Genomic DNA, 24,202 nt, shown 5'->3' on the forward strand with positions numbered 1-24,202 from the left:
GGCTGGTTTGTTTGGGAACAGAAAGAGTTTAGTGGAGCTGGAGCATGAAGTGTGTAAAAGGGGCAGTGAGATTCCCTCAGCATAAATAACTCCTTGAAGTCATCCCTGAGTCCTTGATGGGCTTGGGCCTCCTTGTTAGAGGTTCTCAGAGCTCCCTGTACTTGCATCGTAACACGTTACACTTACGTTGAGAGCTCTATCACAACTTCTGAGGTATAAATGTGAAATGTTTTTATTTCAAAGATTGTTGAACCTCTCTAAAGAATCTATAAAAAGTATCTAATTTTGGTTATTAAGACAGTACTGCCTATCTTAAATTTCAATCCAATAAGCAATTCCTCCAGCGGTAGCCCAAATTTGTTGCTCCAGGAACTTTTATAGTCTCTCTTCTCTTTGTTCCTGGACTGTTGAGATGGAGGTTAGGAGGCAAGTATTTTCTCAGGGAGCCTACTGTGATGACAGTTCTGGGCTATAAGCAGCTTCATTGACTATTGTGCTCCCTTGGAGTATTTGGGACTTGTCCTTCCTGCTGACCCCAGCACTTTTTCTCATGACACTTCCCTCTTTGCTTCACGCCATCCTAATTGCCAGCAAATCAGCAGGCCCAATTTCGTCGCCTCTCCACAGCCCAGTCCTGTGGCCTAGGCAAGAACCACCTTCCATACCTGTACCTCTCAAACTTGAGGGGCCATCCTTGCCCTCCACACAACTGCCACATACTCTCTCTCCACGTCACACCGTCACATACACACACAGCACCTGCAACAGGAACCAGTGCATACCAGGCCCGTGATAAATATATGTGGAATGAATGAGATAGTGCCCTGCCCTCAGAGTTTATATTCTGGTTGGGGAAACAGACACTAACAAATTCAGAACTTGCACTGGAAATCATAGTTTCTGATAAATGCTATGAAGGGAAGAAATCAAGTGAAATGATGAAGAGTAACTGCAGCAAGGAGGGGTTACATCAGATGGATGAGTAGTAGCATGCTAGGTGGGAGATGATGGTAGCCTGGACTTAGGGTATAGCAGTAAAGATGGAAAGTGTTGTACTTTTGGTGGTGGAATTGGTGGTTGATAAATAGGGTTTGGGGAAAGGGGAAGAGGAAAAAATGAAGACTCCTGAATTTTGACCTGAGCGATTGGTAGATGTTAGTGTTATTTACTGAGATGAGGACTGGGAGGGCATGAATCAAATTTTCCTTTTGAAAAAAAAAAATCAATGCTCCCTTTTGAACAGTTAAGTCTGAGAGTCCATTACAGGTCCATGCAGAGATGCCAAACAGGTAAAGATTTATGGGTCTTGGAGCTCAGGGAGAGCTCTGGGGATATTAACTTGGCAGTCCTTGGCATACAGATGGTGTTTAAAACCATGGAATTAGGTGTGATTTGGAGAAGAGGCTCAGGTGTGAGCCATGGGACACTCCAATGTTTAACAGTTCTGGTTGAGAAGGATGAGTCTGCAAGGGAAGGATGAGAAAGGATGTCTGTAAAGGTAAGAGAAAACCCAGGAGAATGTGATATACTAGGAAGCAAGAGAAGAATATTTTGAGGTAGAGCCTCTGCCAACATTGAGAGTTCAGCCAATGTCCAAGACAAGTGATCAGAGGGTTTATTCTGCATCCTCTTTGATTCTGGGGTACCTCTCACTCCATTAGCAATTCCCTTAAAATTGGCTCTTCCCTGAAAAAAAGAGTTTCTGTGCCTGACCCACTTACATACACACACTTACCATGCTCATTCATTCAATCATACATTTATTTATTGAATGTCTATTGTAGCAGTTTGATATTATTGACGAATTCCAAAAATATTGTAATCTGATCTGTACCTTGGCATGCTTGAGTTATAATTAGGGCGTTGAGACCCCGCCCACCAAGGGGTGGGGACTCACAGATAAAAGGCATGGCAAACAACAGAATTGAGGGATTTCTGATGTTGGAGTTTTGATGTTGGAGTTTGATGCTTTAGACTTAAACTGGAGCCCCGGGAAGTCAGTACACAGAGGAGAGAGAAGCCAGCCCCAGGAAGAAAGGAAGGTTGAACCCAAAGAAAAGCAAGCCCCAGGAACATAGGAACCCAGGAAGCCTGAACCCTCGCAGACCTTGCCAGCCATCCTGCTCCAAATAGACTTTGGTGAGGGAAGTAACTTATGCTTTATGGCTTGGTATCTGTAAGCTCCTATCCCAAATAAATACCCTTTATAAAAAAACAATTTCTGGTACTTTGCATCGGCACCCCTTTGGCTGACTAATACATCTATTATGTGTCCAGCCCCAGGGACAGGGTGTTGAGGGAAAAAGACCTAGTCTAGATACTCAAGGAGCCCTAGTGAGATATCTAGCCAGAAGGTAGTTTACAGTGTTTTGGGGAAGACAGGCAAATAATCACCCAAGTAATTATACAGTTTCAAATTGAGAAGTGCCATAAAGGAAAAGCAGAGGGCATGATGAGAGCCTGTTACAGTGCCACTTTGTTTAGATTATGTATGACATGCACAGCATGCATCCTTTACAGACAAATCTTTACTGTGCCCCAGGGCCACCCTGGATGGAGACCTGGGGGGACTGAGTCTAGTCTCAATCCTATTATTAGCTTGGTGGCATTGAGCAAGTCCTCTGCCCTCTCTGGACCTGTTTCCTCTTTATAATGTAGGGCTGAGGGGGTAGACTAGATTACAGGTGATTGATATAGGGTCCATGGATAGGCTTCAGGGATGCATGAACTCTTAAAAATATATGGAAAATTCATGACCCAGAGAAACTTAAGGGCCCGAGGAACAGATGATTTTGTGATGATGTGAGCCAGGAACACCAATGACAAAATGTTGATCTCTCCATGGCTTGAGCCATGGGGTCCTTCTTGTAACCTGTACTCCTACCTTGACCTTGGCAATGTGTACAGAGAGACAGGAGAGGGCATGCTTCTCCTTCTATGGTTGGTGAAGCTTAGTCACCACATAATAATGTCCCAGGGAAGGGATGGGAGGAACCTACCCTTGGGGGAATTAAGGTTTCCACTTCACATAGGACATCTCTATCATCCTTTGTACTACTAACCCTATGATTACCTGCCTTGGCTTCTCCCCTCTGATTCCTCCATTATTCCTAGCTTTGGGTATGGACATAAATGCATATCCATACTGGAGGCAAAACATTCTGTCTAGTGTTATTTCTAGTGTGGGAAGTTTACACAAATGAACTTTCATTAGAAATTAAAGGGAATCTTCCTCAAAAGGAAACACTTTGAGATTAAGTAGTCTGTAGAGTAGAAATTCTTGATTCAGTGTATAAAGATGTCTAGTCAGAAGGCAGCTTGCTTGGCATAATCTCTGGAACATCAGTGACCTGTCATTTCTTCCTTTGTCTCCTCTCAGGATGTGAAACAAAGATACTCTGATTTGAGGGGGAGAGAAATTCACAGTGGGGCATCTCTGAGGTCAAGTGAGTTTCCAGTCTTCCAGAACTTGCATCTTGGTCTCCCCCTTGGAGAGAGAGAGATATTTTCCTGAGAACCTAAGAAGCTGCAGGAAAATGGGTCAGGAGTTTTGCAGTATGTGTGGGGTAGGAGGGACAAAAAGGTAGAGACAGTAGCCCATGCATAGCCATTGTGTTTTATTGAATCTGAAATATTTATTTTACAAAATATACAGAAGAGCCCAAAATGCAAAGCAGTCAACAGTGTTCTAGCGGGAAAGGGGGCTTCCTAGGGGCCCTTCCCCTCAGACCCTGCCTGGCTGGGAAGATGTACTGAGTGGGACAAGCAGGTATATTAGGAGATGGCAGCATGGCAGGGGTGTTGACAGTGAGGTGGGTCCTGGGTCCTGTGGTCCCTGCCTTCTAGTGTGCTCAGGGACATCTCTGGATAAATTGGGTAGGGTAAGAGGAGATCCTAGGTGGGAAATGAGGACGCTATGTGAGGGCCTGGAGTGGACCCTGGGTTGACTGAAGATTCTAATAAGTGTCCCCATGCCTGGGTTTCTTAAAGGCAGTCACTTCGGGGTAGTGATGGGACCCCATATTCAGGAAGATCCCTGACATGCTCAGTTCCTCCAAGACTAGGGGACGAGGCAAATGAAAACAAGTCGAAGCCACCAAAATGGGTGATGAGCAGAGAGGGTAGGCAGAAACTTTGGCAGCCATCAACCAGGACATCTCCCTACCCATATTTCCCTGCTACCATCACCACCATACAAGCAGGAAAGAGGGACAGGAAAGAATTCCAGAGATGACCCAGACCTCCTGAGGAAGGTATGAAAAAGTTCTGGGGTTGCTTTCAAGAAGAAATGGTCTTGAAGAGCCTGGAAACTCATATTCTCATGGCTTGGGGAAGATGGGGTTATAGCCTGGCATGCCTAAGTGATCACTGACAATCTGTCCAGGTCTTTTCTGCCCTTTAACTCTATCCACCTCCTGGAACCTAAGTACTGGCTCTACATTCTTGTCCCACTCCCTCAGGGCTCTCAAAGCCTGGCCTTAAAAGCCATTCAGGGCCAAAGACGGAGCATCCTCTCTAAGGAGGGAGTCTTAGGGGAAATGTTTGTGAAATTAGGGATGGGGAGAGCACCATAGCAGGAGACATTCTGTCTAGTGTGGTTTCTAGAGTGGGGGTAAAAGCTGTGGGGACCACTCATTCCTATAGCGGGGGTACCCTTAGCACATAGGTGTCAGACAGGAAAGAGGTGGGAACTTTTGGGAGTTCTGGATACTGAAAAGCATCCCCCACCCCCAAATGTACTCTGCCCATTCCCTGGCCCCATCAGTTCCAGGGATCTAGATTACTGAATCCCCAGGCTGTTAGAATCCTGTGGCTTCCAGGGTAGGGCTGGAATGGGGACAGACCTGGGAAGAGAAGGGTGAAGTCCGTCTGGACTAGGGATAGAGCATGGTCCCCCCAGGACACATCGACCCCCTCTCGGGGAATTAGATGACATTGTCAAAGAGCTGCATGGACTTCATGATGTTTTCATCCTGCAGCCAAGGGGTGAGGGAAGCAGATTGGAAAGAGAAAGAGAACTTATCAGAGACAGAGAGGGACACTGACTTAGAGATAGGGACATACAGAGAGAAGGGAGACACCTAGAGAGATCTGAGGTGGGGTAGGGGGCAGGCCTCTCCCAGTTGTGATGGAATAGGATTAGAGTGGGAGGTAGGTTAGGGAGGTGGTTCTCTGTTGAAAGGAGCCTTCCTCTACATCACTGAATCAAGCCCTGAGTCCAGACTGGGGAAGTATGGGGGAGCAGGGCCTATACCTTTTGACAAGATTCAATGAACTCCTCAACAGTCACCACGCCATCCTTGTTCCTGTCCATTTTCTTCAGAAGGTGGCCAGGCAGCAACAACATGTGGGTTGGCAGGGGAGAGGCAGGCAGAACTCAGGTAAGTTTCCTAGTGGGATGTTGGTCTCCTTCCCTTCATTTCAGGCCCCTCCAGCCTACCCAGTCCCAGGCACCTGGAAGAAGCTCTCCACGTGTTCCCTTGGGGCCTCCTCCCGGAGTGCAGGATATGTGTACTTGCCCATCATGTCATAGATGGATTTCATGATGTCAAGCATTTCCTGTTAGGCCAAGAGAGAAGAGAATCCCTCCTCAGAGCCTCTAGCCTTCAGACCAGGAGACTTGGGGTCTAGGGTCTAACGTCTACCTCACCCACTGCAGGTGGTGCATATGTGGGTTGTGTTTCCCTCCCAAGGGCCCTTTGCACTCCACCACCTACAGATACAGGCCCCTAGCCCTCCAGTTGCCCCTCACCTCCTTGGTGATGCAGCCATCCTTGTTGAGATCATAGAGGTTGAAGGCCCAGTTCAGCCTGTCATCTATGGTTCCCCGAAGAATCACTGACAAACCAGCCACAAAGTCCTGGGAAGGAAGCAAGGGGAGTTGTACCATCAGATATCCTTCACCTAAACCCTCTCTGTGTTTGGCCTACAGATCTTGGCCTTAAAACCTCAGAAAATAGTCTTCCCTGGCCCACCTTTCCACCTCACCTCAAAACTGACTGAGCCATCATGGTTGGTGTCAAAGGCATTGAAGAGAAAAGTGGCATAGGTGCTGGAGTCTGTAGGATAAGTGTAGAGAAGTAAGCTTGGCATTCCTAATCCTTCCAGAACCCTTTCTTCACTCAGCTTCTTCCCCCTCGGACTTGGCCTCTCACCTCCTTGAGGAAAGAACTGGGAGTAAATCTGCTTGAAGTTCTCCTCATTGACAATTCCACTGGGACATTCCTGGGGGATGGGGAGGATCAGGCTGAGAACAGAGACAAAACCCTCTTCTGCTCATCCCCCACCCTCCATGCCCAGAGACTCCCAGAGAGAGGGAAAGCTGCTTCCAGGGAGCTCACCAAGTCACTCTTGTGAACGGAGGAAAGACGTATCCCCAGGGCACAAATAAGAAACCACTGAACTAAACGATCAGTCTGCAGTGATGCCTCTTTACTGGCCTCGCCTCCTTCAGAACAGGCTCCGCCCCAGAACCTCCAGTTGGAAGTTCAGTCTTGCCTTCTCTTCATTCCTCCTCAGCCCTTGCGATCTAGAGTATCCTTTCTGGGAAGCTGGGATAGGCCTGTCCCTCTTGCCCTATGCCTCGACCAGTTGGGCTCCACCTTGTACTTACGTTCTTGAAGCCCCGGTACAGGACCTGCAACTCCTTGCGTGTGAACTTGGTTTGCTCCTGCAGCTGCTCCAGACCCTCAGGTCGGTGACACACGGTGGACAGTTCAAAGTCATCCTCTACGCTGTCTGAGGTGGGGGTTAGGGTGGGGGAGGGGACAGCCGCGCCTCAGGCCCGGCCTCCACGCCCCCTCCTCAGAACCATTCCCCTACTCTCCAATGCCGGATACCGGCCTGCCTGTTCCTTGGACCCCGAGCCAAGGACATCAAGGCAAGGAGAGAAGGGCTCGGTCAGCTTCGAGGTCTATTAGCGAGCCAGGCCTGGCCCCAGAGTCGGGAGTCGGCTCGACGCTCGCCTTAGGCCCTTGATGCCTGCCTGGTCGGAGCGGAAAGCCCCCTTCCCCATCTTCGTTCCAGAAAGCGAGGAGCAGGAAAAGCGGCTTTGAGAGGCGGCATCTGAGGTTAGGAGCTTCAGGCCTTCGCGGCTCTCTTCAGATCTACCCAGCCCCGCCAATCCAGGCTCCGAGCCCCTCTTCCCCAGCCAAGCCCCGCCCATCCCAGCCGAGCCCCGCCCCCGCCCCGCCTCCGCACTAGCGCCCAGCTAAGCCTCAGTGAGGCTCCGCCCTCGGTGCCTCAGCCCCGCCCCAGCCCTCAACATCCACCCCCAGGCAAGTGCTCCGCCCCCGGAAGCCCCCCACCCCACCAGGAGAGTGAGTCACCTGGGTCCAGCAGGCGGGGTCTGTGGGGGCGGAGGGAGGCTGGGGCGGCTAATGCTGCAGGGAGCGAACTGTCACCGAAAAAGCAGAAGACCCGGCCAACTGCAGACACACACCTCGCCCCTCACACCCACAGCAAATATCACACACCTGCGTGTTACAATGCACATACCCCAGCCCCTCGGCAAAGGCTCGAGTAACCAGCAGAAACACACGAAACGGATCCCACGCACACGTGCTTGCGGGATTCCTGCCCCTACTTTTTCCGAATTTATCTGTGTGGCACCAAGTAAAATCAAATACAGCGACGCTCTTAAATGGCTACAAAACGGACCTTTATAGCGTGTGAAATGCACTATGAACCTACAAAGTGGGCAGAGTCCAGCTGAGGAAACAGACCAAGACACAAAGCGAGGTCGTTCAACTCGAAGTCACTCGGCTAGTGGCCATACTGGAACTAGAAAACCCAAGTATCCTGGCGTCTTGGGGAGGGCGGGCTCCGTCCCTTACACCTGCTTCCACCCTGCGGGGGTGCGGGCGCCATAGGTCCCTTACACCTGCTTCCACCCTGCGGGGGTGCGGGCGCCATAGGTCTCGAGACCCAGGACATACCCAGTGGCGGGGCAGCCACACACAAAATCGCAGACACTAGCCCAGCAAAAACGTAAAGACCCTCGCAGCCGCCTGGACCCGCGCCGCCACACTGGCCACCCTCACCCCCAGGCTTGGGCCTCAGCCCTGCACACGAGCCACGCCTCAACATTAGGGTCCAGCTGGTTTCTCAGAGCTGTGGCGTCCACAGACACTCGGACCCCGCCCCATCAGCTGACACGCTCACACGCTCGGGCTTCTTGCGTGCGCAGTAGCTACGCACGCTCACAGTCGGGCGGGACCAGCGCCTCCCTCCCCACTCCAACACAACTGGCTGGTCACGCCCACACACTCACAGGTCCACTCTGAGTCACACCGGCCACACCCCCAAGCACTCCGGTCCCGCCCCCGGAAGCACAGGAGAGGCACTTGCTTTCACTGACTGAGGGCAGGGCCTGGGGCCCGCAGCAGGGCAGCAGCTTGAGGAACCGCTGCTTCAGCGCTTTTTTAGTGGGCCCTGGAGGGTGGCCTGGGAAGAAAGAAGACCCCAGGAATGCACATTAATCCCCACTGTCCCTTGGTCCCCTGTCCCCTCCCCGCCAGTCACAAACCAACCCCGGCTGGGTGGGTATTTGTTAGGGGATAGGTGTGTGTGTGTGGAATGGTGAGGGTGGCTGGGGCAGGGTACAGGGAGTCCAGGACATGGCATGGGAAATCGGCTCTAGCATTTGTATAAATGGTACGCAGCCTAGGGATAGTGAGGCGCCAAAGGGGAGGGAACAGTGGCTTCAATGTCTTTGCTGATCCAATGCCCTTGGCTCCAGTGACAAGGCTGATGTCCAGTGACAAGGACTTTCAGGCCAACTCTTTCTTTTTCACACTCACGTGCATGCACACACACAGTGATAGGCAGGAATAGCGATAGTCACATAGAATGATAAATCAGAGTGATGGATGCCATACAGTGAGAGCTTGATACCCAGAAACTCACAACCGGTAGACTACACAGGCCCCAAAACACACACATACACACACACACTTTGACCAAGCACTCATTAACACAAACATGTACAAATATAACCTGCATAAAACATGATACATACATATGGGGACCCATACAGGCCATCTTACACATGGCATGATCAAACCATACAAGAACACACAATGATCCTGGAACATTTTAACACAATATGTGTTAAACACACACATGACTTTGTAACATTATGACACACATAACAAGGTCACCATGACATACCCATATCATATTGTGACCTATGTACCTTGGCACCCAGATGCCCAGAGCCCACATTTGTCCCCATGACACCCACTTTCCCTTCCTGTAACCCCTTATTCCAAGAGACCCAGAATGTTCCTGGTGAAAAATACAGTGCTTGATCAGTTAACTTATCCACACTAAAAGTGTGACCCTTCCCAATACTTCCCAGTATGACCTGCTCTTTGAAGGCAAAAGATAGGATAATTGGAGACAATCACAGACATTAGAGATGAGTATTTTGGTTCACATGGGGGCTATCCAGGACCTGTAGATCACAGTTCCCCTCCCCTCCATCCAAACATAAGTGTATGTCCTGTAAAGGCCTACCTACAGCTCTAACTGCACCCCTTGGTGTGTGTGGTGTGTGTGTGTGTCTGTCTCCTACTTGTACCTACTCCCAAATTGCAGGACTGGAGCCCACGGTACCTGACACACTGGTTGAAGGTGGTCTCAGCTGACTCCTGGAGGGACCCAACTTCAGCTGTAGGTAACTCCCCCACCCAAGCCAGCAAGCATGCCCCCACTCTGCCAAGCCAGACTCTGTCTTCAGGACTAAGCCCAGTTGCCTGGGTCACCACCTCCTTCCTTTCTCCAGCACCCCCTCATCCCAGGAGGTAAAGAGGTGGGAGGGAGGCTGCCAGCCAAGCAGGGGATCGATGGTGGCCTGGGCCCTGGCCCAGGACTCCATTAGCCCAGACTTTGGTTTCCAGAAGCTGGATTAGAGGCCTGCTCTTGTGCCTCTCTTCCCCCTCACCCCCGCCAGTCCCTAGGCTTCTGTCTCCCTTTGGCTCCTTGGAAGGTGGGAAGAGAAAGGGGTTGCCTTCAGCTGACAGGACACCTGGGTTTCTCTGATGGCCCCTCTCCCCACTAAATAGTCTAAAGGAAATGGGACAGCTCAATAGACTTCTTGAGATTGTATCAGAACAAGCACAAAATAGCCTTCTCAGTTATCTAGATTCAACTCCCTGCTCTACCACAATAAATGCAGCAGAGGGGAGAGGGTGGGTGAGTAGTTTTCTGTTTTTACTGAACCCTAGAGCAGATGATTTCTGGACTTTCCTCCAGCTTCCTCCAAATTTCTTCCAGTTCTCCTAGATATCTGCATCCTTCCTATCATGGTTCTGCATCCTTCCTATCACTCCTGGTGGAAGTGGGTAACAACCATGCTATGGAGCTGCACAGTTCTTGGTGTGAAGAGGAGGGGGAGGCCAAAACTCCTGGGAAGACAGAATGTGCTTTTCCCTCCACCTTCAATATGACTCAGTGACTTTGGGGTGGGATGGGAATTGATTTCCCACTACCCATGTCTAGGCCCTAGAGATCATTCTGCTCTTATCCTGAGAGGAGCTGGCGGAAGGAGAGTCACTGATCTACTCTACCATCACCACCACCATGACCAAAACCACCTCCACCCTCAGCCAGAGCTGAGCCATAAATGTCTCATTCAGTGTTCCACTCCGTCTCTCCGTCCCAAACCTTGAGTATGGAGCTGGTGTACCCTCAGGGAACTTGAAGCAGGCATACACACAATCCCATACCCAAAGAGGCTCACCCCATTCCCCATGTCACACAGCCACATACACCTTTCACGCTGACACATGCAGTCATATCCGTCACATATAGGTTCACGTGGCTACACTTTGCCCTCTCTCTCACTTGAATATAGGCACACTGCTTACATCTCTCACACTGCCCCCCCTCCCCCATCATATACCCTACACCTGCATGCATGGAGCTGTAGACAGTCACACACATCTTCAGAGCTCTTGCGGGACTACCTGGAAATCTAGTGTTACCTCAGGACTCCTGAAACCTCCCTCTTCTGCTTCAGATACCCCTGCCTGTCTCCAGACCCCTCCTCATGTCCCCCAGATTCCCCTCACCTCTTCTTTTCCACACCCCAGTCCTCCCACCTGGCACACCTCCTCACTTCCCCAAATACCTCTTCCCCAGTCTCCTTCTATCTCCCAGGTACCTTCATCACCTCTCCCGGATAGTTATCTTGTTCTCTAAGCACCCCTCCTCACTCCCCCCCCTCCCCGGGTGCCCCACCCCACTCTCTCCTGCTACCTTTGTGCCCAGCTATGAAGGTGGAGTTGCCCTTTCCCAATGCTGCACAGGGCAGCTTTCCCTCCAGTCAGCAGCCCACACATCCCCAAACACCTGGGTTACCTTCCAAGGAGACCGGCTCAAAGAGGCCAAACTGCTCCAGGACCTTGACAAAAAGAGCGAGGACCACGAGCACTGCAACCATCTCCAGTCCTTCCAGGTTCATGGTGGGTGCGGGGCATGGCCTCACCTGGCTGAGGCTCAGAGGCCCACCAGCTGGCCTCACACCCTCATCCCCTCAGGCTCCCCAGTCAGAGTAGGACCGCCTGCAGCCTCCCTCCCCCTCTCCCTTGGTCAATCTCCTCCCTCTCCCCTCTCACCCCGCCTCTGCCCCACATGCCTTCTAGCCACAGCTGCTGCCTCTTCCTCTTCACAGGACCACCTCAGCCTTTGGACTGGCGCTTCCTAGGGAAATTTTGGTGCAAAGGATGTGGGCCAGTAGAACCAGGAGGGAGGGACAAGGGACGCAATGACCTGCCTCTGTGCCCCAGCCACCTAGTGGTTATTCCGTGCAAGGGGAGGGAGCAGAGGGAGGAGCTGCGCTTAGGGAGAAGGCAGGGGAGGACTGTGTATGTATGTGAGAAACTATGATCTGCACATGCATAATCAGAATAGGTAATGGGCTCACGCATAAGAAGATTGTGTCTATTTTCTTATGTGTGTCTGAGTGTGCACGTCTATTATGCACATGTCTAGTAAATGTTGTGTATATGGGTATGTAACCTGGGTGTTTATGGTGTGCGTGTGTGTTTGAGAGCATGATTGTTTCTGGGTGTGTATGAGGTATGAGGTATCTGTGTTTTAGTAAGGCTGTGGGATGTGGGCCTGAGGACTGGTAGGTATGGGTGTGTTGTATAATTAGGAGTATGTGTCTATGATTGTGTAATTCTGTCACCATGGGATTGTCTATCTCTGTGTTTGAGAATGTAAGGAGGGGAAGGCAGTGACCTCTCTTGTCTGGAGGACATCACCAGCATCGATTGCGGTTGTCATGGAGACTGTGAGGCGGGAAGCACTCTCTTCCCACAGGCCACAGACAAGGAAACTGAGGCCCAAGGGAGAGAGGATTAGGCCTAATGTCCTGGACAGGAAGAGGCTTAGCCCTATGACAACCCTCTACAGAAGGGATTTACAGTGGCTACCTTTGAGACTAATAGACTCCGATTCCTTGGAAGAGGAGGGGGGTACTGTGCTCTTCCCCTCCCCTTGGCTAGGACCTCACCCAGGAGCTGCCAAAGCCCTGACTGCTCCTTGGGAACAGTTTTCTTTATTGAGCTGATGGAGAAGCCCACGGTAGGAGGGAAATCTGAACCCTTCATGGCACCAGCCCCAGGGAGCATTCCTGGAGCTCGTCCCCCTTGTTCCCTGGTCCTTCCCTGCAGAAAGAGGAAGGGTGGTGGAAGTAGGGGAGACCTACAGAGCCAGTGAGCCACAAAGGCCCTGTGCTAATAATACAACTACTACCACAGCTGGCTAACATTGAGTAAGCACTCACTATGGGCTAGATAGCATGTTATGTGCTTACAGACATTATAGCATTAAATTTTCACAATTAACTTATAAAGGCAGTACTATTATCTCCGTATTACTGGTGGTGAAACTAAGGTAGAGGGAGGTTAAGCAATTCCCAAGATCGGTAAGTGTCAGAGCCTCAGTTTTAATCCCATCTGACTCTGACTCTATGCTCTAAACCACTGCATGACACACTGCCTCCCTAGAAGGCTTGTTTACCCCTAAAGCTCAGTTTAGGGAGGTTGAGCCTACAGGGTACCCTCCCTCCTGTCCAGCTCTGAGCTGAGGAGATCTTGGCCTCTATTGTGGGGTGGGCATAGGGCTGATCTCTACAGCTCCAGTTGAGGTTCATGATCTGCAATTCTGCATGGCCACCACTGGGGTTAGACGTTCACCTCACACGGTATGTGCCCTCTAGCTCCAAAGGGCAACCTCCAGGGAAAGTGTGGAAGAGAGGTGTATTAGTCAGCCAAAGGGGTGCTGATGTAAAATAGCAGAAATTGGTTAGTTTTTATAAAGGGTATTTATTTGGGGTAGGAGCTTACAGATACCAGGCCATAAAACATAAGTTACTTCCCTCTCCAAAGTCTATTTTCATGTGTCAGAGCAAGATGGCTGCCAACATTTGTGAGGGCTCAAGCTCCTCCCTTCCAGGGTCTTGCTTCTCTCTGGGTTCAGGGTTCCTCTCTTCCCAGGATTTGCTTCTTCCTGGGCTCAGGGTTCCTCTCTTCCTGGGGCTGGCTTCTCTTTTCTCTGTATGCTTACTTTTCAGGGCTCCAGCTTAAGGCTTCAGCATCAAACTCCAACATCAAAAACCCTCAGCTCTGTCATTTGCCATACCTTTTAACTGTGAGTTGCCACCCAACAAGGGGTGGGGACTTAACGTCCCAATGAAGTGGCCCAATCAAAGCCCTAATCATAACTTAAACACTCCCAGATACAGACCAGATTAAACATAATCCAATATCTTTTTGGAATTCATAACTATATCAAACTGCTACAGGAGGAAAGGAAGAAGGCCAGCTTGGCCCGCTGCTTGATGCACTTCCACCACCACAGGAAAAAGTCAGTTTAGCAGCTGGGCTGGGTTTCTTGTATCCTAGAGTTTTACAGACGAAACCAGCAAATATCTCCCTATGGCTGTTCAAAAAATTCCACACCAGACATTTGATGTCCTTCCCCTACCCTTGGCAGATTCCTTTGTTTCAGCTAGTTTGTCCCCCTTACAGTCCCCCAAACACATCAAATTCAGTTCTACCTCTGACTTTGCTCCTGCTTGTCCCTCTGCCTCGAATGTCTTCCCTTCTGCTTTCTCTCTATCCTACAATTCTTACCTATCCTTTAAAGGCAGGCACCTTTCCTTCAGAGCTTCCAGCCCTCAGTGGTCTCCTAGTTACCGGAATTCCTGCTGAGTTGAGTCTCAAACTCAGCACCTGTGATGGTTTAGAGGTGGATTTACCCCAGAAAAACATATTCTTAATCTTAATCCATTTGTGTGGGTGTGAGCCCATTGTAAGTAAGACTTTTCGATGAGGTTACTTCAGTTAAGGTGTGGCCCACCTCAATCAGTATGAGTCTTACTTCTATCACTGGGGTCCTTTATAAGTGGAATGAAATTCAGAGAAAGAGAGGGAGAAAGCCAGGGGAAGCAAGAAGTTGAAGGTCAAGGGAACTCAGAAGAGAAGGGAGAGGCCAGGAAAGGTGACCATGTGCACTGCCATGTGACAGAGAAGTCCAGGACCAATAATCACCAGCAGGCAGCCCCAGAACACCTGTCTCAGGAAGAAAGCATCACCTTGATGGTTCCTTGTTTGGACTTTTCTTACCCCTAACACCATGAGTTAATAAAATTCCCATTATTTAACCCAACCCATTGCATGGTATTTGCTTGAGCAGCTAAGGAAATTAAACAGCACCTAATTCTGTAATGTTATTGGTGGAAACAGTAAAAGGAGGCAGTGTAGCATGGGGGTATGTACAGTTTGGCATTGTTTATGAATTCCAAAAATAGATATTGGATTATGTTTGTAAAATGCTCTGTTCCTCTGGGCTGATTAAATTATGATTAGGGCTTTGACTGGGCCATGCCAGTAGGACATTGGATCCCTACCCCCTTGGTAGACGGGGACTCACAGAGAAAATGACATGGTAGAAGAGTTTAGTTGGAGTTTTGATCCTAGAGCCCAGGAAGTAAACACAGAAAAGTAGATACATAAGGAAGGAAAGAAGTCTCCATTAAACACAGGCAGAGGACTCGGAGAGAGATAGCCGTTTGCCAGATAGTCTACAGCTGTCCTCATGGAGAAATCAGAGCAGTTGAGCTCAGAGAGAAATGAGGCCTGTGAAGAGAGGAACCCAGGAAGCCTGAAGCCTGAACTCTGGCAGATGTCGGCAGCCATCTTGCTCCAACACATGAAAATAGACTTTGGTGAGGGAAGTACCTCATGCTTTATGGCCTAGTAACTGTAAGCTCCTACCCCAAATAAATACTCCTTATAAAAACCAACCAATTTCTGGTATTTTGCATCAGCAGCCCTTTGGCTGACTAATACAAGGTAATAGAGTGGGTCCAGGGGAGGGAGTGGAGCACTCTTCCTAGGTTCACATCCCAATTTTGCCATTTGCAACTATGCATGTTCTTCACCTCTCTGTGCCTCAGTTTCCTACCTTGTATGGTTGTTGGGAGGAGTAAATGAATACATGAAAAGCTCTTAGAATAATGCCTGGCAGAGTAAATGCTGAATAAATGTTTGATACCATTATTAGTAACCCCCCCCTACCACATTTCTCTAACTCTTAGCCATTCACAAAGCACCTCCACAAACATTGGTATCACAACGGCTTCTCACGACAACCCTGTAATGTGGGTAAAATATTATTGTGTCCATTTCACTGATGAGGTATTCAAGGCCCAGAGAGGTAAAGGGACTTGCTCAAGGCCACCTGGCTAAGAGGGGATGAGGCAGAGATTTGAATCTAGATCTTCTCTCTGGGTCAGTCCTGTCTCCTCTATTAGATTCCAAGCTCCTAGAAGGCAAAAATGTTTAAATAGTAATAATGATAATAATTATTAGCCCTGCACAAACTGAATGTCAGGCTCTGACCTAATGCCTATGGAACAAAGGTGAACCAAACAAGGTTCTGGCTCCCAACACTGCGCACAGAGACAGCTCACTGAGAGAAATGTGCTAAAAGGAATGCAGTTCACTGCATGCCTACCGTGTGCTAGGAACTGTTCTAGATAGGCCATGAAGTGAGCTACAGTAAAAGCCCCACATGCAGTTCTAACTGAGAGACCAGGGAAAACTTGATGGAGAGGGTACCTTTTGTGGTGGCTCTTAAAAGTATGGCTAAAACTTCAAAAGTCTGCCTTAACAAAGGAATCAACATTTATCAAGCACATTTTGTGTCCTGGATACTTTACATATAACATCTCACTTAATCCTCACAGTAAACCTGAGAGGAAGGGTCTGTTATCCTTGTTTTTACAGCTGACATGTCCAGAAACTTACAACACCCATTTTGGAGATGCACTCAGAGAAGTAATTTTACCAAGATAACACAGCCGATAAAGTACGGATCAAGACTTGAACCAGAGTCCATGTTCTGCCCACTCCCTCTGTCTCTTTGGGGAAAGTATAATGTGTATGAGGTGTCAAGCAGTCCCGGGTGACTATAGCTTAGTTTGTGTTGGAGGAACTATGGGTGATAAGGCCAAAAGGAGTCAGATTCCATGGAGGCTTAATGCCAAGCCAAGCTATTTAGACTGAACGAGGCACCGTAGCAATACCTGCTCCCTGTTGCTGATTCACAGATGGACAGGTTGACAAACTTGCAGCCAATTGCCCTGTCCCTGGTTTCTCTTCATCCCTCTCTCCTCCACTCTCAACTTTCAGAGACCCTGACCCAGCAGCCTCACAAGGATTCAAGGTCCTAAATCAACCCAGCCTCTGGTGGGAGGATCTGTCAGAAGTGAAAGAGGAAATTGTTTTTTCAGGTTCTTTTTCCCCACTCAGCGCCCTCTCATGTCTCTGGGTCCTATGGAAAATTTACCCAGGTCTGTCCTACCCAATCACCCTGTGCCACTGGACTTAGCTCTCCACTCAAAGGAGTAAAGTCCTAATGGAAGCACTTCAGGCAGACTGTGGACTCAAGGGAAAGCTATCTTGGGGCATTAGATGGGCCCTCCCCAAGTCCTTCAAGTCTCACCACAGAGATACTCCTTTTCTCCCACTGTTCAAACCCAGGAGTAATGCCTTGCATGTGTGTGTGAGGCATACTCTGTGCAACTGCCCTACCTTTCTCAGCCTGCCTTTGCTCCCCCACTGTTATCCAGCCAGGGATGACCCCAAAGCCCTTCTCTCAGTCCAGCCCCACTCCATCTCCAGTCATCCAGAAGCCACTGCAGCCCCCAGCTGCATTAGGTGATTAATGATTTCCCTAGATGTTGGGGCTATTTTGGGGCCTGGAAGTCACGCTGGCAATGATTGAGAGCTGGCGCTGCCTGGCTCTGGCTATCTGTCACAGGAGACAGGCCCAAGCAGGGGGCTTAGGGGACGTGTGCATCCCAAGGGAGTTCCAGCATGGCTCTGGTTTAGCATCAACTCCCCTCCTTTGTGGGGGGCACATGTCAAGGAGAGGCCACAGGCCCAGACAATCCCTTAGGGACTCAAGTGGATACCCATGGGGATAGCTAGAGACCAACAAATCCTAGAATGCCATCAGGCCAACCTGTTTTGGCCACCTTGAGGCCAGGTGTTGGTAGGGGGTGTGGGTCTCTGTTCTGTGGGCCTTGCCCAAGCAGCACCTAAGTGGAGGTGTGCACCAGATCTCAGCAGCAGCATAATAAGATACCCACTATCCATGTCATAAATTCCACAAATTCCACACCATGGTATAACCTCCTAAAGGTTACACAAGGAACCCAACCCTAAGGCATGGGAACTCAGTGTCACAGAATCCTATGACTATGCAACCCCAGGGATGCACAGCTCTAGTGATGACAATCCCAGTTATGCACAGCCCCATTAATACAGACTCCCAGAAAACAGTGACACACAATCTTTATGCCACAAAACCACGGAGTCACTAGCTGAATTCATGACGGTCCGGTTCAATCTCCGGATCTCTTCCTTCTGGACACTGGCCTCCAGTCTTTTTAAGACCTCCTTAACCTAAGCAGTGAAGTAAAGGGATATGCCTTCTCCCTGCTCTGCTGCAAGCTTCCTGCTTTCATATCAGCAAGGGGCCCTGCCCCTTTCTCTTCACCTGCTTAAGGGTCCCTCCCTGCCCTCAATGAGAAACCTTGACACTTCCTCCACCATCACCCCCTTTCCTTTCCTCTTTGAAGAACGCTCTCTCTTCCGCCTCTTGCCCCGTAAACTCTTTACTTTGAAGGATCCTGCTCCCTCCTGATCTTTGTGAGGGGCCTTCCCTTCTCCACATTTGAAAAAGCTCCAATTTCACTTTACCCACTTTTTGAGAAGTCCTGCCCCTCCCTGTTTCTCCTACCTGGCGACAACGACCCAGTCACCAGCTGGTAGAGGGATCGCGCTGCCTGCCCCAGTGGGCTTCGGCACCTGCGGGGGCACCCGTTCATGGTTCGGCCTGAGTACTGGAGCCAAGCTCCGCCCGCAAGGCTGGGCACCGCTGGGTCCCCGCCTCCTTCAGAGTGGGCCCTGCGTGGGCGGTTCGTGAGGGACGGAATGGATAGGGTCAAGATCGCAGGCGACAGAGCCTCTTTTTGCCTTCCCATCCTCTTCTGGCTGCAAGAGGGGAACTCAACCTGGTCCCATCATCTGAAGAACCCGCCCCCAAAGTTCCTAGACTGGGGCGGGGTAGTGGAGGACGGTGTGGACTCTCCTCAAAGCCTTTTCTGGATTTCTAAAGGGGAAGGGGGGCAGGCAGGGGATTTGGTAAACGAGTTGGAGGAGGAGTAGGGAGAGGTGGAGATTTTATTGTTGTTCTTTAGCGCCTCCTCCTCTGCCTCTCTCTATACCCCTCCCCCATTTTGTGAAGGGGTAAGAGGAAAAAGTTGTCATGGCAACCCTCCACACTTCCATATTTCCTGGACCAATGGGAAAGAGAAACACGAAAAAGGAGAAGAGGTGGTCAAGACGAGGCAATGGAGATGTTCTTTTACTCAACAGTTTTTTTGTACTCTCTGTTCTGGTTCAGTGGGCTCACAGACTCTACCATATGTTGCATGCCAACTAAATGCAACAAGGAGAAGCCCACCACCCTCAATCCCCCCATCCCAATCCCTATTCCAGGCTCATCTCTGGTTAGAACCAAAGCAAATCTTTTCAGGACCCTCTAATGTCGTCCCATTCCTGTGTGAGCTTTCGGGAAAGAGGTCACAGTCCCCGTTATGGCATCACATATTTCTGGCTGAAAATCCTACATTTTCTAGGCGAGAGTCACCTCCAAACCCAGTCCAAATCTTGCCCACTGGGTGATGATCTTTGTCCGGAATCAGCTCCCCAACATTGCAACTCTGGGCCACACGGGGGCGCCCCAAGCCCAGGAACGATACTTAAGGCCAGAGGGACAGGACTTGGAAGGTCACTGACCCCGGGACTGGAGCCCAGGCCAGGCTGACGAGGTCCCAACTCCCTCCCCATATTCTCCTGTTCTTAGCTTCCGACTAGGGCAGGGAAGACACAGATCGCTACCCTTTCTGTCCCCACCGCACTGCCAAAGGGCCGCGCTGCGATGGGAAAGCCCGAGGAAGTATATAAGGGAGGGGTAGGGCTCCGATTCCACTCCCCCTCTAAAAAAAAATGCTTCTAAATAACCCAGCCATCTTGAGACTGGGGTGGGAATGCGGGGAGGGAAGAGGTCGGCTGGGGCCAGGATGCCAGGGATACACTCTAGGGCCCCCTCTTTTCAGTCTGATGGTTCGAAATGGGAGTTGGAGATCACCTCCATGCCCAGTCCTGGGAATTCTACCTGCACAGGGAGGGAAAGGAGAGGAACTTTGTGAACACGGAAGGAAGGCCGGGAGGCGCTTCCACCCAGCACGCGCTTCAGCACCGAGGACAACGACTTGTTAGCTCAGGCGTTCTCACCGCAGGGAGCACCACCCACCAGGGGAGAAGTCTTGACGTCTCCTAACCCATTCGTCTCCCGTCTTCAAAAGGAAAGCCACAGCCAGCAGTATTTCTACTTTCTAAGTTCTGCATGGAGCTATCTACAGCGATAACGCCGATGACCTGGACAGCGATTCTTGGCACTTGTCAACCTTTGGCCCTTCTTTTTCCCTTGGGAGGCAAGCAAGCAGGCAGGCAGGCAGGCAAGTAGTATTCCCCATTTTATAGACAAGAAAAGTGAGGGCCACAGAGGAAAAGTCAGACACAGCTGGTACACTGTGCAACCCATCCTCGCCCATGATTAAAATAGCCTAGTGGGGAGAATCTATTAATTCAGAAAGCAAATACTGACTAATAAGGTGCTAATGAGGGCCCCCAGGGCCTTCACTCAAGGATCCTGAGCTGGTGCTGGGAACAAAATTCTTAGCAGAGCTGGAGAGTCAGACCTTTGGGTCTCATCCAGGTCTGAGGCACTGGGATATGGACTCTTCCCAATCTGAGACCTGCCTGAGGGCAGGGTTTTCCCTCATCAGGGGGTCTTGGCATAGCGACCTCCCCAGGGTCAATGAATGACGACATGGTCTCAAGGAACCATGTCCTAGCCCCTGTCCCCACCCCCAAGTCTTAATTAACCTCACTTCCCTCAGGAAGAACAAGGATCATGCTCCTCCCCCACCTCCCAAGTTGTTTTCAGCCTCAGGGAAGAGTTTCTCAGTCTCTGTTGGACTTCTAAGGCAAGGCTACACAATGAGAGAGACAAAAACACACGTGTACATAGAAATATTCATAAAGTGACACAGTCACTGACACAAACTCATGAATATGCACATGCACAGATATACAGGTCTCACGTGCCCCCACTGTGGGAGAGGATGCCTGGCCAGGAAAGTGGTTTGGGAGCACATGAGCAGAGGCCACAAGGTACCCCCAAGGCCTAGACCCTTTATCTCTGGGTCTGGTTGGGAGGAAAGAGGATATGTTTACCTCGGGGTATGAGTGAACTTGGGGGTTGATGGAGTTTCAGTTGTAGGAATGATTTGTGTAATTTTGGAGGGCTGACCCAGCACTGACCAGGGCCTCCTCACAGGTGCCAGGTGCTAGGCTGGGCAACCGGATACTAGAGATGCTTGAGTCCACCAAGGCTATTTTCAGAAAACTTGGGAAAGCAGTGGGGAGCACTAAAGATAACCCCCACCCCCATCCCATCTGCACCAGGAAGCCAGAGAGGCACATCATGGACACTCACAGAACCCCACTGCATTCACCACCACACATAAGTACACAATCAACATCAAACACCAATATAACCTCCACAGTGGCACAAACATAAAATATACCACCACCCACCTTAACAAATGCTAACCCCAGAAGGTTCATGGTCATAAAGTCTTACAAAGAGACATACTACCATAAAGTCAAGCCCTGACACTTTCTGGCAGTCACCTGCCACTTCATACAGAACCACACATTTAAAGCACATAGTTGCACATACAACAGAGACACATGGTCAAAACAACCTAATCTGTACAATCAGAGCCCTACATAACCTCACTCAAACATGACAAGATCACACAATCACACTGCCCCTGGCTGTCACTGAGCTCAGGGCACATGGCAACCAGCTAGGGGAGACGCACACAGATATACACACACAGACACATACAAAGAATGACAGGCACTCATACACGTAACACCTCCCACTCCAGACACCTCCCATTCCTGTCACACACGCCCACACCTGCTATTTCCCCTCACCTGCTTCCCCCACCCTATCTGGGGCTCAAGGCTTAAAACCCCAGTGACCTGCCACCTAAACCAGCCTGGAGGACGGGGCAGTGTGGGAGGGGGCCAGGCAAGGGTGAGAGAGGCGTTTAAGGCTCTGGTGGGTTTGGAATCCAGCTTCCCCCCCCCCCCCCCCGCGACCCCCGTGCCACCGACTCACCTGTGAGCTGGTCGTAGGAGCCATCCAGGTCTCGGGAATCGGACAAACTCTCCTTGCGGCCTTGGCCCCGCATGGCCCCCGGCGCCCCCCTCCCCGTCCCGCCTGGGCCTTGGGAGGGGGCGCCGGGTGTCCAGGGCCGAGAGCTCACACGGCGCCCCCTGGCGACGTAGAGCGCAGTCTGGGCTGGGGCTGGTAGAGTCGGGGCTGGGGCTTAGGCTGAGGCCAGGACCCAGGGTCTAGGGCCCCTGGGGTCTGGGGCAGGAGCGGGCGGTTTGGGAAGCAGGTAAAAGCCAAAGACGGAGCCAAAGCGAGCTGAGCGCCGAGCGGAGCCGAGCCGCGTCTCTTCTCCCGCCCCCTCCCCGCGGCTGTCACCGCCGCCCCCCTCCGGCACTGCCGGGATTGGCTCCCCCTACCCCCGCTCCCCCCTCCCTCTGCAGCTCGGGGGAGGCACCCTTGGAAGGAGTGAGCTGGGAAGTGCGGGGAAGGGGACAAGCTCTTGAGCAACACTTCCCCCAGGACCTGAAGCCAAAGGGGCTTGCGGTGGGGGAGGGAACCAATTCCCAGGCACCCTTCCCACCATCTCTGGAGCTGTTGGGGTCAAGTGAAGAGACATCTCTAAGTTCCTTGCTCCCTGTGGCTATTTTCCCTACTATTCCTCCTCCATATACCTCTGTGGCCCCATACAGTCGCACTTAAGCTTGCAGAGAAGTTAACCCAGCCTAATACAGGCTCGTCTCAGGATTATGAGGTTTTCTCTTCTCCTCTCAAGTTTCAGAAGGGCCCAACTCTCACCCACTCCAGGATTCTGTTTCAGTGCCTTCTCCCCTGATCTGACACCCCACTGGTCAACTGGGGAGGAAGGAAAAGAGTGAACCAGGTCAGCTTCTCAAGACTTCCTTGCTCTTTTGTTTTCTTTCAACTTTCCTGCCATTCTCTCATCTTTCACCTGCCCTGTTCTAGATTCCTTCCATCCTCCAGTAGGTTTGGGGGAGTGACTGAAGGGTTGTGGAATCCATGTGAGGATACAGAATGGGAAAGAAATACCCTTGCTATTAGGCCCCCTTCCTTTAAGACTAGCTCCTCTTCTGAAACCAGAGCCTCACCAGAGCTGGGCTAAACTCAGGCACTCAGAAATGGCTACAGAATAAATGAGTCTCAATTGTCTGACTTTCCCCAGGATGACTCATAGGCTCATAGGCCAAGAGGCCCCTACCCAAACCAGTATATAGATAGGGAGGGGGTTGTATCTGGTGGGTACAGGTGATACAGTGGCAGCGTCCCAGCTAATCCTGCATGACCTGAGAGGGAAATCCTAAAATGAATCCAGTACATTTAATCTCTTCTGTTGGATTCAATTTCCAACCTTTGATTCAATTAATCCAGCAGGAATTGTGGTGGGTGTTTAGGCATCAAAGAAGGACTAGCAGCTGAAGAGATGATTGTCTTTGGGAGCGATGCCCTGTTCCTGGCTTTCCCTTGGCTCTGGAGAAGCTTCTACAGATCTGATAAAGAGGATGGAGCATGGGCAGCTCCTTCTGGGGATGATTTCAAGGAGAGAATGGAGTCTCCTGTTTGGAATTCTTGGAATAGGTGGAGTTTGGACTCCTCTTTGGAGCTCCTGGGATAAGCATATGTCTAGAAATGAGAGGTAAGTCTTACAGTGGAAGGCAAGGAGTATTCTGCTTATTGCCCCAAGCCCTAGACCTGCCCTTGTTCATGCCATACAAAAGGCTGACAGGAATCCAGAAATGGCCCAAATGGACTGTCTGGCCTCTTTAACACCGCTAAGTTTGGAGAAAAGGGAATTTCTACCTCCATCCACCCAGAGGGCAAGGAAGGCTACAACTCAGAACTGAGCTGGCCTCCATTAAGATCAAGAGACTCAGGGGGTAGTATTTGTAAGGACAGGCAGGGATCACCTAGCTAGATGAGATCAACACTTGACAGATTACCTTAGTTCTGTTTGAGAAATGAGCTCTGGGTGACATAGATTAAGAAATACAACAGGGAAGTGGATGTGGCGCAACTGACAGAGCATCTGCCTACCATATAGGAGGTCCAGGGTTCAAACCCAGGCTCTCCTGGCCCATGTGGTGAGCTGGCCCACATGCAGTGCTGCCATGTGCAAGGAGTGCCATCCCACGCAGGGGTGTCCCCTGCGTAGGGGAGGCCCACCCGCAAGGAGTGCAGCCCTCAAGGAGAGCCGCCCTGCGCGAAAAGCATAGCCTGCCCAGGAGTAGCACCGCACACCCGGAGAGCTGACGCAGCAAGACGAAGCAACAAAAAAGAGACAGAGATTCCCGGTGCCGCCAAGAATAGAAGCAGACACAGAACACAAGGTGAATGGACACATGAA

General features: G+C 50.7%; 1 protein-coding gene across 6 annotated transcripts; it reads right to left on the bottom strand.

Moving 5' to 3' along the window:
• Positions 1-209: 209 nt before the first annotated feature.
• KCNIP2 (potassium voltage-gated channel interacting protein 2) lies at positions 210-22,695 on the bottom strand. Of its 6 annotated transcripts, XM_004446916.3 has the most exons (10): positions 21,847-22,695; positions 8,350-8,445; positions 7,329-7,382; positions 6,614-6,738; positions 6,156-6,225; positions 5,989-6,059; positions 5,753-5,860; positions 5,455-5,559; positions 5,255-5,317; positions 3,603-4,973 (listed from the first exon to the last, which is right to left on the bottom strand). In XM_004446916.3, the coding sequence occupies exons 1-10, from the start codon at positions 21,917-21,919 to the stop codon at positions 4,926-4,928; spliced, it is 813 nt and encodes a 270-aa protein (XP_004446973.1). In that variant the 5' UTR covers positions 21,920-22,695; the 3' UTR covers positions 3,603-4,925. The 6 variants fall into 6 exon arrangements, with proteins under 6 accessions (XP_071071813.1, XP_058154556.1, XP_004446973.1 ...); XM_071215712.1 differs by lacking the exons at positions 3,603-4,973; positions 7,329-7,382 and adding an exon at positions 210-3,487 and having other exon boundaries at positions 21,847-22,219; XM_004446917.3 differs by lacking the exon at positions 7,329-7,382 and having other exon boundaries at positions 21,847-22,227.
• Positions 22,696-24,202: the final 1,507 nt, after the last annotated feature.

Source organism: Dasypus novemcinctus, chromosome 6 (assembly GCF_030445035.2).
Source record: "Dasypus novemcinctus isolate mDasNov1 chromosome 6, mDasNov1.1.hap2, whole genome shotgun sequence".
In the NCBI taxonomy this organism is placed as follows: domain Eukaryota; kingdom Metazoa; phylum Chordata; class Mammalia; order Cingulata; family Dasypodidae; genus Dasypus; species Dasypus novemcinctus.